General features: G+C 53.6%; 1 protein-coding gene across 1 annotated transcript in view; it reads left to right on the top strand.

The window, feature by feature from the left end:
- Positions 1–10865: 10865 nt before the first annotated feature.
- Positions 10866–15923, top strand: part of CCDC9B (coiled-coil domain containing 9B) — a 6182-nt gene continuing 1124 nt past the window's right edge. Inside the window, 10 exon segments of the mRNA XM_003791818.3 lie at positions 10866–10977; positions 10980–11008; positions 11847–11960; positions 12252–12359; positions 12941–13096; positions 13182–13307; positions 13940–14139; positions 14447–14505; positions 15041–15094; positions 15193–15283. Coding sequence (XP_003791866.1) covers positions 10866–10977; positions 10980–11008; positions 11847–11960; positions 12252–12359; positions 12941–13096; positions 13182–13307; positions 13940–14139; positions 14447–14505; positions 15041–15094; positions 15193–15283 — 1049 coding nt within the window.

Raw genomic sequence — 15923 nt, 5'->3', positions numbered from 1 at the left:
CAGGAGACTCGCTTGAGCCCAGGAGTTGTAGGTTGCTGTGAGCTGTGATGCCATGGCACTCTACCCAGGGGGACAGCTTGAGGCTCCATCTCAAAAAAAAAAAAATTAAATTAAATTAAATTTTTTTTCTGGATAAAGAAGAAAGAGGAGATCTTTCATGATCTCAGCTCCCTGGCTGACCTGGACTCATGCTGCCCACCCTTGGGCTCACAGTCATGTGTAGAACTGAGAACATCTAAGACTCTCACCCTTAGCCAGGCAAAAGGGGTTGGCTCATGCCCTATTTTAATCAAAGAGAACAAGAACTATGTGAAATCAAAAGGGGGAAAGTTAAAACAGCCATTGTTTCTGGCTTTGCCCTTAAAGAGCCTAGAATGAATAGCTGCACTTGAACTGCATGAGATTCATTTTAAAGATCTAACACATACCCAGGGGAAATGAAAATGTAAGCTCTCCCAAAGGTTTATAGGTGAGTATTCATAATAGCTTTTGGGATAACTACAAAGTGGGAACTTCTCGAATGTCCACCCTGAGTGAATAAATAAATTGTGGTACATGCATTCAAGGGAATACTATTCAATAACAGAAAGGAAATGAACTATTGATACAAGCTAAAACGTGTCAGAATCTCAGAGTAATTATGCTGAGTGAAAGAAGCCAGACATAAAGAATATATACTGTATAATTTTGTCTGTAAAATTCTAGTTTAAATAAAACACTGGAAAGTGTCATGAAGTTTGGGGTTGACAGATATGCTCATTATCTGGGTTGTGGTGAGGGTTTCATGGAGTATACATAAGCCAAAACCTGAAACTGTACAATTCGAGTGGGTATATGTAGTTTATGGTACATCAATTTGATCTCAGTTAGAGCTGTGAATACAAAAATTACCACCATCAGAAAACAATTTGAAAAAATGGAGAGGAGGAAAAGAGTGATTCTTCTTTATTTCCATGGTGGGCAGGAAAGGAAAGTATTCATGTACCAGGTTCTTTGACAGTTCTTTGGAGGTAAATGTTACCATCTTCCTCTTTTTTGTTTGTTTCTTTGTATGAGACAGGGCTTTGCTATATGGCCCAGGCTGATTTCAAACCCCTGGCCTCAAGTAATCCTCCACCTCAGCCTCCTGAGCACCTGGAACTATAGGTGCAAACCACTGTGCCTGGCTTCTTCTCTTTTATTAGATTAAAAAATGCTGGGGCTCAGAGACATTAAGAAACCTGCTTGGAGATCACCTAGCCTGTGCGGAGTTAGTCCCACCTAGGGACTATTTCAGTCTAGAGCTTAGCTCTTTCATTACATTTGATTGTCTCTTTTTTAGGGAATGCTCTTCTGAAAAGTTCCAGCCTGCTTGGGAACATTATGGTGAAAAGACTTCTGTTTTTTACTGGCAAGTAGTTAATACTCTGTTCTGCACACATTTGCTGAGCGCCTTCATGGAGCCAGGGCAGGGCAGGGCAGAGTAGGGTGGACAGGCTGGCTCACCGCTGGGGAGGGGCAGAGTTCCCAGGGAAAGTTTACAAAGGTGTGGTGCCCACCAGGCTCCAGCCCAGCTGTGTAAAGTGGCACTATCTATATCTACCCGTACCCTACCCTCACCAGCCTGCCAGGCCCTACTCTCCCCGGGACTCCTTTTCCTTTCAAGTATCCTGACTCTGAGACCTCCCAGCCCCACCCCCAGCCTTTGACAGGGAGCTGAAAGAGAGGCCTATATCCTCAGAGACCCCAAGAGGGAAAGGGGGCTGCAGGGCTAATGAGTGTAGGGGCACAATGCTTTCGGCTTCCAGGTTCAGGCTGGCAGTTCTCACCATCTCAGGATCAGGGTCTGAGCTCGGGGATCATAGCAGGCAGGCAGTGGTGGAGGTAGTGAGGTCTTGGGCAGAGGAGGTAGGCCCTGCCTTAGTGGGTGAAGAGAGAAGGTAGGGTAGTCTGGGTAGGCCAGGAGGCCTGAGATGGGTGAGGAGGATGTGAGTATGTTAGAGTCAGTCCATAGTTGAGTGTATGTCCTTGTGGACACTTTTCCCTACCTAATCCTAAGCTTTTGAGGACAAGCAGAGCCTTAGCCACACATGTGTCCCCTCTATCCCTTGGCACGGTACCTTTCAGGTAGTAAGTGCCCACCAAATGCTTGAATTTATGGCTTGGATGAGAGGGGTGGTGCTTCCCTTCCAGAAAGACACAGGAGAGAAGAGAGGAGCTCTGTGGAGCAAGAGGAGGCATTTCTGGGGGGAAGAGCAGGATCAGGAAGAGGAGAGGGGAGGACAGGAAGAGGCTGAAGCCTCTCCCGAGGCAGTGGAGGCTATGCGGGCAGGCTGGGAGGGTGAGGACCCACAGTGAAGGCCTGAAGTAGGATATTAGCCCTCTCTGTGACCTCCAATGCCTGTCAGCAGAGCCATCAAGGTCCTCTACCTCCCAAGCTGTCCTGTGGGGTGGGAAGGGAGGCAGGGTAGCCAGGTGTCTTGACTTGGTTTGGGCAGACAGTTTTCTCCTGGCATGAAAATAAAGGTAGCCCACCCTGGGCATAGGCTATGGAGAGGGTGCTACAGGGGTGGGTCTCAGTGATCTAGGTGTGTGGGCATGCCACACAGACTCCTGGGCGGGTCACTGACCACGCCTCTCCAAAGAGAAACTAATAGCTCCTGCCTATGTAATTCATGGATTTCAGGGCTTTGAGAGATCAAAGGACTTCACGTGTGGTGTTATTATTGCTATCAGTACAAACACTGATGACCTATTTGATTCTGGGCCTCATTATTCCGTCCTTTGCTCAGCCCTGGGGATCTGCCTTGGGACACTTCACCCTCACAGTTGGTCCTTGGCACCACTCAGGGCATTTCACTGACAGGCCCCTGAGAGTTTTCCCCTCTGCCCCAGTCTCCTGAAACACTCTTCTTCCCTCTAGGGTGCTGGGGATCTAGGTGTACCTCAGACTGATTGTGTTCCAGACTTGGGACTTTCAGGGCTAACAGGGGGACAATTCCAGGCAGCCTAGGATAATTGGTCACCCTACTTTCCTCCCCAGCCACAAGCATCCTTGGCCCAGAGTTCAGTGCTCTCTGTCACCTCAGTGGCCCTCTTCTGCCAGGAGGCCTGTAGGCGGGTGAAAGCCCCGAGCCACACCACCTATGCCTTCTCAGATGCCCTCAGCCATCCCTCAGCCATCTAGTCATCTTCCTCATGCCTCAGACCTGCACCAGACTTTCTCTCTACCCCTAGAAGGTGTGACCTCACTGTGCCTCAGCCCCAGGTGGTGAGCCTGTCTGTCCCACCCAGACTTCCAGCTTCTGCCTGCCCCACAGTCTCCCTCCTGCCCGGCCCAGATGAAAGAGGACATGCAGACCAGCCTGTTCAGCTCTCCATGTCTGTAAGGGCCCCTAGGCCTGAGACGTTTATGCCAGCTGGCTCTTCCCCTCGCCACTGTATCTGCCCCAGCTGTGCTAAGGTTCTGAGGCCTCCTGAGGGCTCCTTGCTCATGGCCTCCCTGGAGCCCCACTGCCCTGCTGGGTCTGGCCCATCCACACCCCAGCCAATCCATCTGGACTAACTTCCTGAACCCCTGTGTGGCCCCTGGTCCCTGCTGTAAACCTTCAGTGAGCCCCACACTATTCACTTCCTCAATCTGTCATCCACTCACCTTCCCAGTCTGGTCTGCACCTTCCTAACCCAATGTTCCTTCTGGGCCTCCTCCCATTCTACTTGCTTCTGAGTGCATAGACTGCCCTGTCACTGCCATCCTCTTGCCTGAGTCTGCTCATCCTCTTGAAGTTCATCTCCTTCTGGAAAACTCCCTGGTGGGCCTGAGCCCTGTGCTGCCTGGTATTGGCAAGTGCCTCTGAGGTGGAGCCCGGGTCTTCTCCTTGTTCCCTCATCACCTTGGCCAGGCGAAGCACACAGTAGGTGCCAGCTAATGGCCCACCATGGGCAAGCCCCAGCAAGGCAGCACCCAGCCTCTGTGGGAAACTCTGGGCTGGGGATTTGGGTGGGGGTTCTGGAAAAATCCTGTGTGTTCTCTTTGGGCACAGAGCCCCCGGTAAGGGAAACCTCAGGGGGGCAGTTCCACATCGGGTTTCCCTTCCCACTGCTGGGCCTAGAGCTGGGAGACTCCCAGTGCGCTAGCCCTGGGTGTGCCCTGGAGAGCAGAATAGAGGAGGGGGTCCCCAGCCCAGCCTTCCTTCTGCTTCCGGATGCCTTAGAGGTCTTCAGCCTGGGCCCTGCCCTGCTCTGGCATGTGTGTTCTTGGAAAGGGCGTGGCCCAGACTTTGTCCCTGGCACTAGCAACTGCCTAGGGCTGATCACTACCTCATCCACTTTGAGTTTTCTCCACCAAGGACCAGGCCTGACCTGACCTGACCAAGAGGCCTGTGCATGGCCCCCTGATCACAGGAATCAGGACAGCAGTTCCTCAAGACAGGAATGGCTGTGATGGGGTGTGGAGGAAGCAGTGGGTTTGGAGGAAAGGAGTGCTGTGCTTTGAACCACTATCTTGCCCCTTGTCATCTGGTGGTGGTGGCGGGGAGTCTGCCTGCTTGTTACCTGGGCTCTTATGCAATCCAGCTTTGCTCCCCTTCTTCTTCAACACTCACCACCCACCCAGAGCTGGCAAGTGGCATCAGCAACCACCAAGGGCTCAACCCCTAGCAAAGAAGAATGGTCCCCAAGCACCGAGATGTGACCCTGGAATTGGTCCTGCAGGGATTCAGAGGCAGGGGAAGCGGAGAGACTGCTTCTTTTTTTTTTTTTTTTTTTTGAGACAAAGCCTCAAGCCATCCCCCTGGGTAGAGTGCCATGGCTTCACTGCTCACAGCAACCTCCAACTCCTGGGCTCAAGCGAGTCTCCTGCCTCCGCCTCCCAAGTAGCTGGGACCACAGGCGCCCACCACAACGCCTGGCTATTTTTTGGTTGCAGCCGTCATTGTTGTTTTGGCGGGTCCGGGCTGGGGATTCGAACCCGCCACCTTAGGTGTATGTGGCTGGCGCCCTAGCCGGTTGAGCCACAGGCGCCGAGCCGGAGAGACTGCTTCTAAGAGCACCGGCGATGACTGGAGAGAGGTGGCAGCCAGAGCTTGGAACTTCAGAGGGGACAGGGTATTGGGGGTAGCAGGGGTTGGGGGGAACAGGAGCCTGGCCTTGATGGACTTGCTGGGTAGGAGACATAAAGGGAAGATGCTGAGGGTGATGCCCTCACCAGGTCACAAATGTCCCCATACATAATTCAGAAGTCTTCAGTGTGTTCAAGCCCCAGTGGGCTGGTGGGAAGTAGCCGTTGGAGCCCCTCAAGGGATGCTATGGAGGTGGCTAGCACTAGGTTCCCTGAGGCAAGGAGAAAACTATTTTCAGCCTCACTTTGAGCCATACTTTGTTCCAGATATGGTTGGTTACCCATGTTATTTCATTTCATGTCCAAATGATTCTGTGAAGTAAGTGCAGGTCCGTTTGTAGATGAGGACCAGAGAGATAAGGGACACAGCCAGTAAGGGGTGAAGTTAATCTGGAATCCACCATCCCACCCTGCCTTGAGTAGGACAAGGTTGAGAAGGGTGAGGGCGGAAGTGCTTCCTCTTTACTGAACCACCATCTACAGGGGTGGCAGTTCTGGACAGGAGGGAGTCCTCAGCTGCGCTGCCCTTGTGGGTGGAGCCTCTGCCAGGTCAGTGCTGCCAGGGTGGGTGTCTCTGCGTGTGACACAGACGGACTTTCCTCCCTTGCAGCCTTCTTCCCCTTTTCTCCTCAGTGAGAATCCCGACTTGCAGCCATCCTGTCCTCAAGGTTGCTATGACATCTCTTTCAAGGACCAAGAATAAGGTCCAAATACTGTCCTCCCCGGGAGTGGGAGGTGTCACCTGAGCTGGCAGGTGGCCTGGGAGGGTGGGAAACCAGCCAGGGAAGAGAAGTGACCCAAGCCAGCTGGGACGACCTGCCTAGCCCCGGGTGGAGAGAGGGAGCGCACAGAGTGGAGTTTCAGCAGAAACAGCATTGGTCGGGCGGTGAAAAGAGCCCGAGGCAGAGAGGCGGAGGCGCCTGGCTTCCAGCCTCGTCTGTCCCACAAACAGGCTGTGCGACCTAGGCAGATGGTGCCTCCTTTCTGGGCCTCAATTTCCTCATCAGTAAAATGAGTCTTCTGCAGCCGGATGCATTTTCTAGCGTGATGGAGTTGGGAGGTGGGGACTGCAGAGCCTGGAAGAGAGGAGCTGGGGAGCAAAGGGGGAGGGGAAGCCTCCCCCACCCATTGCCGGGCTTTTCAACTCTGCTGCCCTCTAGTGGTGGCACCGAGAAACAATATAGCCTTACAGCGAACTTGGGCTGTTATCTTCCCGCCTCTCCTGATTCTGTGGACCTCTCTCAAGGACGGGAAGGAGGAACAATCTTAGGGCCCTTACCTCCTGAAAGCTCCTTCCAGGATGCACACATTCCAGGTGGCCAGAAAGGAAGTCACAGCCTATGCGTAGGTACTCACAACGATGCACAGGGTAGTGTTTTTCACTGGTTTCTTCATTCTGCCAGGGCTGATGGAGGGTCTGTGTTATGCAGGGGCACTGTGCCGGGCCCTGGGGATCCAGAGGCACTTTCACATCATTCCTGCCCTCAGAGAACCTCTGTCCAATGGGAGAACAGCCAAGCAAACCATAGACTCTGGAGAGGTGGGAGGCGGTGGGGGTTTCTCACAGGCATGAAATCTTGTGTGAATTATGTGACCAGCACCTGTGGGTCCCTTTCTGCTGTTGGTTTGTCCAGGGCATGTAGACCTCTAGCAGGATGGGCCAGGAAGCCTTTGACTCTTCCTGAAGTCATTCTAGAAGACCTGGGTCACCCTCCCTAGGGATGGCTGGACTTCTGCCTATACCTGCTGTTCTCCTGCCTTGTCCCTGTCACCTCCTTTACCCTGCTCCTCTCTGGTCTAGGGGCCTGAGCTCCAAAGAGGGTGGAGAGCATCAGGTCTCCCTCCTGGGCCAGTTCTGTGCAGGCCTGCTGGCTCTAACATCACAGTGTGGTGCAGGAGAAGGGGAGTGTGAAACTCCCAGAAGCTTCTGAAGCCTGCTGAGGCTGGGATAGAACTCAGCAGCCTGTGAGGGGTGGGCAAAGGAGAGTGCATGTGAGGGGCTGAGGGCGAGGAGCCTGGTGTGTCACTGAGGCTAGGAAAGCCAACGAGTCTGACTCAGTGGGGACATCCGGCAGGAAGGGAAAAGAGCACAGTGGCATTTGTAAGCAGGATGGGAACTCTGGGGCAGCTTTAGGAGATGGGGTGTGGGGTCAGGGTGCTGTGGGAAGGCCTGGACAGGAAAGGGCTGAGCATGGTGGGGAGTGGAGAGAGGGGAGGGAAGGGCAGTCCCAGAGGGGTGGAGGCTAGACCTCTGGCTGCCCAGCTGGTCTGGAAGGAGAGGGAAGGAAGCTGTGTTTTCTGCTCTGGAGGCAGAGGAGACAAGTTCTGGCATGGGGTTAGGAAACCTGGGTCCAGGTCAATCAGTGGTGTGGTGAATGGAGGGGCTTCTGATATTCACCTCAGGGCCTGGAGGCAAGGCCTTATAACTAACTACCAAGACAGACTCATGCATTCCTAATATAGAGAGATCAACCCTCTTCTCAGCACCCTTATACTCTGCGTTACCCATCCGCGACACCTGACAACAACACCCTTAAGACTCAGGTCCCAGAGACTCCAGGGTGGGATTGGCCCCCTTTGTATGAGGAAGATTAGGGGAGAAGCTTTTCTGAAAAGGGCTCCTTCCTCTCTCAGAGTCAGAGAAGCTGAAAAGGCCAGCCCTACAGAGCAAGGCCAGGAAGCACCAGAGTTAGAAGCCCAAGGCAGGAAGAATGTTGACCAGTTCCGAGCTGGAATGACAAGGGCCCTGGAAGAAGGCCTGGTTCACTGTACTGAGAGCTAGAGACCCAAACAGCTGATCCTCCTGGGAGTGGCTATACTTTAAAGATCATGGGTTGGCTTATTGACAGGGGTACATTCTGAGAAATGAGTCTTTAGGTGATTTTGTCATTGAACATCACAGAGGGCACTGCCACAAACCCAGATGGTGTAGCCTGCTGCACACCTAGGCTGTGTGGCCCAGCCTATTGCTCCTGGGCTACAAACCTGCACAGCAGTGACTTTGCTGAATACTGTAGGCAACTGTGACACAATGGTAAGCATTTGTGTATCTAAACATGCCCAAACATAGAAAAGGGATGGTAAAAATATGGTATAAAAAAAATTTTTTTTTTTTTGAGACAGAGCCTCAAGCTATCCCTCTGGGTAGAGTGCCATGGCATCACGCTCACAGCAACCTCCAACTCCTGGGCTCAAGCGAGTCTCCTGCCTCAGCCTCCCAAGTAGCTGGGACTACAGGCGCCCGCCACAGCGCCTGGCCATTTTTTTTTTTGGTTGCAGCCATCATTGTTGTTTGGCGGGCCTGGGCTGGGGATTCGAACCCACCACCTTAGGTGTATGTGGCTGGCGCCTTAGCCGCTTGAGCCACAGGCGCCGAGCTGGTATAAAAATTTTTAAAGTGGTGCACCTTTAAGGGCACTTATAGGACTGGGAGTTGCTCTGAGTGAGTCAGTGAGTGGTGAGTGAATGTGAAGGTCGAGGACATCGCTGGACGGCGCTGTAGGCTTTATAAACACTACACACTTCAGCTACACTACGTTTATAAAAACATTTTTCTTTCTTCAGTAATAAATTAGCCTTAGTTTACTGTAACTTTTTTACTTTATAAACTTTTTAGGCTGAACCTAGTGTCTCACACCTATAATCTCATCACTTTAGGAGGCTTTCTCCTCCCTGGAAGAGAAAGGATTGCTTAAGCCCAGGAATTCAAAGTTACAGGGAGCTATGACTGGGCCACTGAACGCCAGCCTGAGCAACAGAATGAGACCCTGTCTCTAAAAAAGTAAAAGATTTAAAAGTTTTAAAAATTTTAAAACTTTTTGACTATTTCTTAATAACCCCTAACTTAAAACGCAAACACATGGTACAGCTGTATGAAAATATCTTTTTTCCTTATATCCTCATTCTGTACACTTTTTGCTATTTAAAATTTTTCTTGGCTTGGCGCCTGTAGCTCGGGGGCTAGGGTGCCAGCACATACACTGGGGCTGGCCGTACACTTCGAACCTGGCCTGGGCCTGCCAAACAACAATGACAACTACAACAACAACAAAAAAATAGTGGGGCATTGTGCTGGGCGCCTGTAGTCCCAGAGAATCGCCTAAGTCCAAGAGCTGGAGGTTGCCATGAGCTGTGACACCATACCACTCAACCGAGGGTGACACAATGAGACTCTGACTCAAAAAAAAAAAAATTCTCTTTTTTTAAACTTTTTTGTCAAAAACTAAGACAGAAACACACAGATTAGCCTAGGCCTATTTGGGGTCAGGATCAAGCACTATCACTGCCTTCTGCCTCCACATCTTGTCCCACTAGGACGGTGGTTCTCAACCTTCCTAATGCCTCCTAATGCCGTGACCCTTTAATGCAGTTCCTCATGTTGTGGTGATCCCCAACCATAAAATTATTTTTGTTGCTACTTCATAACTATAATTTTGCTACTGTTATGATTCGTAATGTAAATATCTGATATGCAGGATGTATTTGCATTGTTACAAAGTGGTCACAATCCACAGGTTGAGAACTGCTGCCCTAGGATGTCTTCAGGGGCAATAACATGCATGGAGCTGACATTTCCTATGGTAACAGTGCCTTCTTCTGGAAGACCTCCTGAAACACCTTCCTGAAGCTGTTTTAGAGCTTTTCTCTTTTAAATTAGTAGAAGAAATAATGATTAAAAATATAGTATAGTAAACACATAAGCTAGTAACATAGTTATTCATAGCTGTTATTAAGTACTGTGTACCTAATTGGGTATGTTATACCGGCAGTGTCTGACTGGCAGTACAGTGAGTGGGTTTGTTTACACCAGCATCACCACAAACATGAACAATGTGCTGCACTACAACTTTATTTATTTATTTAGAGTCAGAATCTCACTATGTCGCCCTTGGTAGAGTGCTGTGGCATCACAGCTCACAGCAACCTCTAACTCTTGGGTGTGAGTGATTCTCTTGCCTCAGCCTCCCAAGTAACTGGGACTACAGGCACCTGCCATACACCTGGCTATGTGTTTTTGTTGCAGTTGTCATTGTTGCTTAGCAGGCCAGGGCCGGGTTCGAACCCTCCAGCCTCGGTGCATGTGGCTGGTGCTGTAACCACTGTGCTACAGGCGCCGAGCCTGCACTACAACTTTATAAAGGCTACCACATCATTTGGTGGTAGGAATTTTTCAGCTCCATTTTAATCTTATGGGACCATTGTTGTATGTACCATCCATCATAGACTAAAATGTCATTATTTGGCTCATGACTGTACAGAGAAGACAATGTCCAACCTAAAGGAATGGATGACTAATGGTGTTATTTGGAATGTGTATTTGGTGGCCATGGTGAAGTGAGCTTCTTGATTTCTTTGAAGACTTAAACCAATGGTGATGAGGATAGCAAGCAGGAGAGGGAAGGCACATTGGAGTTGGAGGCCCGCAGACCAAGCAGCCTCATGGGCTGGGCTGTATCTTGTAGGTCTTTTTCTACTAGTGGGAGGAATGGCAATCTTCATACAGGCGCAGCCTGGGGTCCTGCTGGGCCAGAGGACCTTGAGTGAAGAAGGCAGGCCTGGGCAGCCGGGCTTCCTGCGTGGGCTCAAGTCGCTAGGGAGAAGTCTTTGCCAGTCTGTCTGGGAACCCTGGGGCAGGGCAGGGAGAGGTGCTGGGCAGGACCAGCTGGCTGCCAGGGCCCTGGTCCTCGCCCTCTGAGAGTGGAAGGGTGGGGGTGGCGGACGCAGCGTTCCTGGCTGGGAGCCCAGAGGAGTCTTTTGTAATCACAACATGATCTCGTGTGCTGAGCGGCGAAGCCGGCAGGGAGAGGCCGGCAGAGGCCTGGCTCCGGTGGCTCCAGCTTCCCTCCTGCTCTGGCTCCCCTGGGGCTGCTCTGGAATTCTCTCGTGCCAGCAGTTGCCATGCACTCAGCTGTGAGTGGCACTTCGCCTTTACAGGGGGGCTTTTTGGGACTGGGAGGGGGCTGGGATACCAGGCAGCCATACTCTGGGGGCAACTGGGGACAGCTAGCTGGGCCTGGGAGGAGGAGAGCTGTGACAAGGTGGGTAGAAGGCTGGGCAGGGACACTGGCTACATGGGAGACCCTGAAACCAGACGGAGAGGACCCTAGGATCTTGAGCAGAAACTCGGCCTGCCCAGGGTGGTTCTCTGGCTGGGGCTGCCAACAAAGCTGGCTCTCTCCTGCCCCAGTCTCCTGCCAGAAGCTCAGGGCCTGGAGAGGCTGAGCCTGAGGGAGCAGCTCTTTCCTATAGGCTGGGCACAGGTGTGGAGAGTGGGGTCCAGGGCCTGAGAGCCCAGGACTTAGCCAGGACCTCCCTTTTTTCTGTGGTTCTGGATCTGGAAGCCAAACAGCTCCCCCCCTCGACCTCCTGAATCCCCTGGCAGCTTCCCAGTCACAGCAGGTTCCACTGCCAGAGCCATTTATAACTCCCATTCCAGGATCCGCTCCTCCGGCAGTGAAGCTCCCTGGAGAGCTGGGGGGAGGGGCAGCCAAATGCTGGGAGCTGTGGCTCCGGGTTTTAGGCCCTGACCTGAGCATGGGCAGACAGGCCTCGTTGGAATGGGGGATTGGGGCCTTCTGTGGTGGGCCATCTCCCTGAGTGACCCCCTTCCTTCCTGTATGACTGAGCTTGGGTCTGGGGCCTGTTCCTTGTGTGGTAAGAATAAGGTAGGGTGGGCAAATGTGAAAGTTGGGGAACTGGGAAGGAGTGGACCTATTGGACAGGAGCTTGGGTTCCCTGCCTTCTGCAGGGGCCTCACAGAACGGAGTCCCCAATGAGCAGGCAGGAGGAGAAGGATGCAGAGCTGGATCGGAGGATAGTTGCCCTGCGTAAGAAGAACCAGGCCTTGCTACGCAGGTACCAGGTGAGTGGGCTGGAACAGGGGCCTGGAGGACCAACCTGGCAGCCACTCCCTGGCTGACCTGCGCATGCTTGCACAATGGTGTCCCTCTGCACACTCAGTACTGTCTCTGGGCCTGGGGCCAGAGTTAGGGTGGGCACAGCCCCTCTCAAGGGCTTGGTCATGGTCCCAGGGACTTGTGATATGGTGCCTCTGCCCCCTGGTGTCCCACTGGTGTCTCTCCATGTAGGCCTGTCAGCGTCTGTGTCTCTGTGCACCTGGGGGGCCGTGTGCTGACCCTGGGCCCTCCCACAGGAGATCCAGGAAGATCGTCGGCAGGCAGAGCAGGGGGGCATGGCTGTGACCACACCAGGGCTCCTCCGACCTGATGGCCTCACTGTCACTATCAGCCAGGTTCCTGGTGTAAGCCTTACTCTGGGAGATAGGGAGGGTGACAGGGATTTTGGGACCCAGCCTGTGTCAGGGAAGGACACTTGTCTCTGCTCCTCTTCTCCCACTTTCCATTCTGGGGTGCATGCCCAGCTCCCAACCTTCCATAGCCAGGCCACTGCTGTCTGCCACCAAAGGGCCACATCTGAAAGGCTACCCAGTGGAAGCCTCCTCATACCCTTTTCTAGTCCTACCGCCCTGCATTTATGCCCCAAACCAGACAGCTCCTAAAACCCCTGCAGGATGTAGAGGACAGAGAAGTTGGGAGTGAGTGCCAGGAACAGTGCCTCAGAGACAGAGCCCCATTGTCTGAGTGCTCTGGATTTCCCAGCTCAGAGATGACGGGCCACTGTGGCATCTTGGGCCCTAGTGTGCCCCCAGGCCCTGATAACAAAATGCCATTGGCATGTGAACTCTTTGTGGGAGTCAGCTCCTCTGTGGGCATTCCAGGGAGGGCTGGGGCTAGAACCTAGGTCTGGGGAACCACCCAGAGGACCCAGCACCCAAGTCCTGCTCAGTGCTGCTTGTGTGGCCTGAGGGTTTTCATTCTATAGGAGAAGCGGGTGGTCAGCAGGAACTGGGTAAGGAGTACCGTTGGACCCCAAGAGGCCAATGAGATGCTTGAGCATGAGGATGCAGAGGACTGCAAGGGCATGTTCTGCCTGGGGCAGCGGGTGGAGCTGGCTGTGACCATGGAAAACAAAGCTGAGGTGAGTAGGGTGAGTGGAGAAGTGCAGATGGGGACAGCCTCCCCTTCGCTGGCACTGCCATGCCACCCATCTTCATCTTCCCCAGGCCAAACGAATTGTAAGTGAAAAGCCCAGCAAAGCAAGGAACCAGGGTGCAGATGGGTCACGTGGACGGCATGAGAGTAGGAGCCTTCCCACGCCACCAGCCATCAGCTCGGATTCTGCATGGAAGGTACATCTTCAAGCGGGAGCAGTGACTTGAATGTGGATGTCCCCATTTAGGGGAGGCAGAGAAGCTGAGTCAGGTATGGCCCTCATCTTCAAGGACATGGTCGAGGCAGCACCTACAAGAATTCCCAGCCCTCCTTCCTTTCTCTGGCCAGTCCCCACTTTGGACAGGCCTTACAGTGAGAAAGTCTAAGCTAGAGATGTGTTCCAGTCCCCTATCCCAGATATCCCTGAAGGTGATGGTGGAGAAGGGGAGGCCAGAGGGTGTAGGGGACTGGCTGTGTGCCAGGTGTGACCTCTAGGTGGCAGCAGTCCCTAGTCCTTGCTCTTGCTCACAGCCTCTGGGTGCCCCTCCCACTCTGGGCCCTTCTACACCCCTGCAGCAACCCTGGGGTTGGGTGCCATTGCTATCCCCATTTTAAGGATGAGAAAATGATAGATACACAGAGAGTTACTTGCCCCAAACACATACAGCTAATCAGGGAATGGAAACCATACCCAGTATGTTAGAGGTGGAAGGGACTAAATGGGGATATGGAAACCCTGAGACAAGAAGGGCTTAGCTGAATCTCCGGATCTCTATTCCAAGCCTCTTTCTGCTTCTACCACATGGTGCTGAGTGTCTTCTCCTTGCAGGGTGCACGGGAGCCCTGGAGTCTAGGTGTGGTCCCAGGCCCAGTCCCCCAACAGCCAGTGGGGGAGCCCCCAGGGGTGGGCTGGGACTATGCCCAGTGGAAGCAGGAGCGGGAGCAGATCGACTTGGCCCGCCTCGCCCGGCACAGAGATGCACAGGGTGACTGGCGCCGCCCGTGGGACCTGGACAAGGCCAAACCCACGTGGGTGGCAGGGCTGGGTGGCTGGTTGGACTGACATGTTTGTGGTACTGGGGTAGCTAACTGTGGCTGCTACCTAGAGGGGCAGGGGGACCCTTCCCAGGATGGAGAGGACCTTGTCTGGGCCCTCTGGGCAGGCCCTGGGCTCAAGGCTCTATGTGGGCACTGGGTTCCCCATATTTCTTGGAACACCATCTCCTCTTACCCTCAATTGTGGGGTTGGGGTTGGGGGAGGTGGTGTCAGAAAGGGCTGCTACAGCCTCTGTCCTTCCTGGTACAACCAGCCTGCCTCCCTCCTCTGTCCACACAGGCTCCACAACGGCAGCAAGCCTGGGGAAGTGGGCCCAGCCAGGGTGGGCAGCAGAAAGGGTGAGCCAACACCGACCTCATCCCTCCCTCTTTGGAGTTTTTCGCCTCTTTATGCTCTTTGTCCTCTCATTTCTCTATCTCTGCATTTCCTGCTTGTTTTCAGAGCTGAAAGATAGCATCCCTCACCATTAGAGGAGGGCACTAAGAACTCCTTTCCTGCTTTCTGAGCTCACAGCTCTTGCTTGGGTTCTGACCTGGGAGGAGGCTCAGTGGTGGCCTGCCCTGGGTTCCTTTTGAGATGCTGGTCTCCAGTGGTGAAGTACTAGTGGCCCTGGCCTGCTGAATGAACAGCTCTGTGGATTTCTGGTCCCCTCACTTTATATACAGGAAGCTAGGGCTCTCAGAGGTGGGCAAATCACCTGCACAGTGTGGCAAAGCAACCACAAGATCTCCAGCCCAGGGCTCTTTGTGGGGAGGGTTCAGGAAGCCCATGATTGGGCTGAGGACTGACAGCTTCCTGTACTGGAAGAACCTGTGTTCTTGCTTTGGATCCTTTGCCACCCCACCCTTTCCCCATTTCCTTTGCCCCACTTAGGTCCTAGGAGCCAGAGGAAGCTACAGCCCTCACCATTGCCCACTGATGGAAAAGGTGAGTTGGTGGGGGAGGAGCAGGGACCCATTAGCAGGTGGGGGGGAACTGGCTGCTATGTCCCTCATCTCTCCTGGATTGTGGACCATCTCTTGCAGGCCGAGGTGGGCAATCTGGGAGACCCTCGGTGCCATCTACCACAGGCAGCAAAGCCCGAGGGAAGGAGAGGCTGACTGGCAGGGCCCGAAGGTAACAGGTGGCAAGGGACAAAATCAAGGCAGACATTTGTGTGTCCCAATTTTCTGGTCTGGCACCAGTTTAGGTGCCTGTTCTGTCCCTGGGGGCCCTGCCTCCTGGCTGACTGCTGCCTGGCGGCAGGTTAATGAGATGCTGGGAGAGGCCATCTGCAGAGGCAGCAGCAAGAGCCTGGTGCCTAGGGAGGCCAGTGGTAATTACAGGAGCTCCCTTCCCCCAGGAAGTGAGGTGCGCCTTTCCCAGGCAGCGCAGGCAGGGACATGCCTGGAGTCCCCACAGAATTCAAGGCGCTGCAGACTTGGCCATAAACAGCAGCTGGGGACCCAGGATGGGACCAGGGTAGGTGGCATTTAGAAGAAATGACTGGATTGGGGGGAAAGGTCAGTCTGGGAGGGGAGTGTTCTGGAGCCTCATTCTATCTCTGATCTTGGCTCCGCGCCTGTGGCTCAAGCGGCTAAGGCGCCGGCCATATACACCTAAAGTGGCGGGTTCCAATCCCCAGCCCCGGCCCGCCAAACAACAATGATGGCTGCAACTAAAAAATGGCCGGGCATTGTGGCGGGCGCCTGTGGTCCCAGCTACTTGGGAGGCTGAGGCAGGAGACTCGCTTGAGCCCAGGAGTTGGAGGTTGCTG

Source organism: Otolemur garnettii, unplaced genomic scaffold (genome assembly GCF_000181295.1).
Source record: "Otolemur garnettii isolate 467f Iridium unplaced genomic scaffold, OtoGar3 scaffold00050, whole genome shotgun sequence".
In the NCBI taxonomy this organism is placed as follows: Eukaryota; Metazoa; Chordata; class Mammalia; order Primates; family Galagidae; genus Otolemur; species Otolemur garnettii.
Note: the sequence above shows the minus strand (reverse complement) of the source record. Positions and strands in the feature narration are given on the sequence as shown.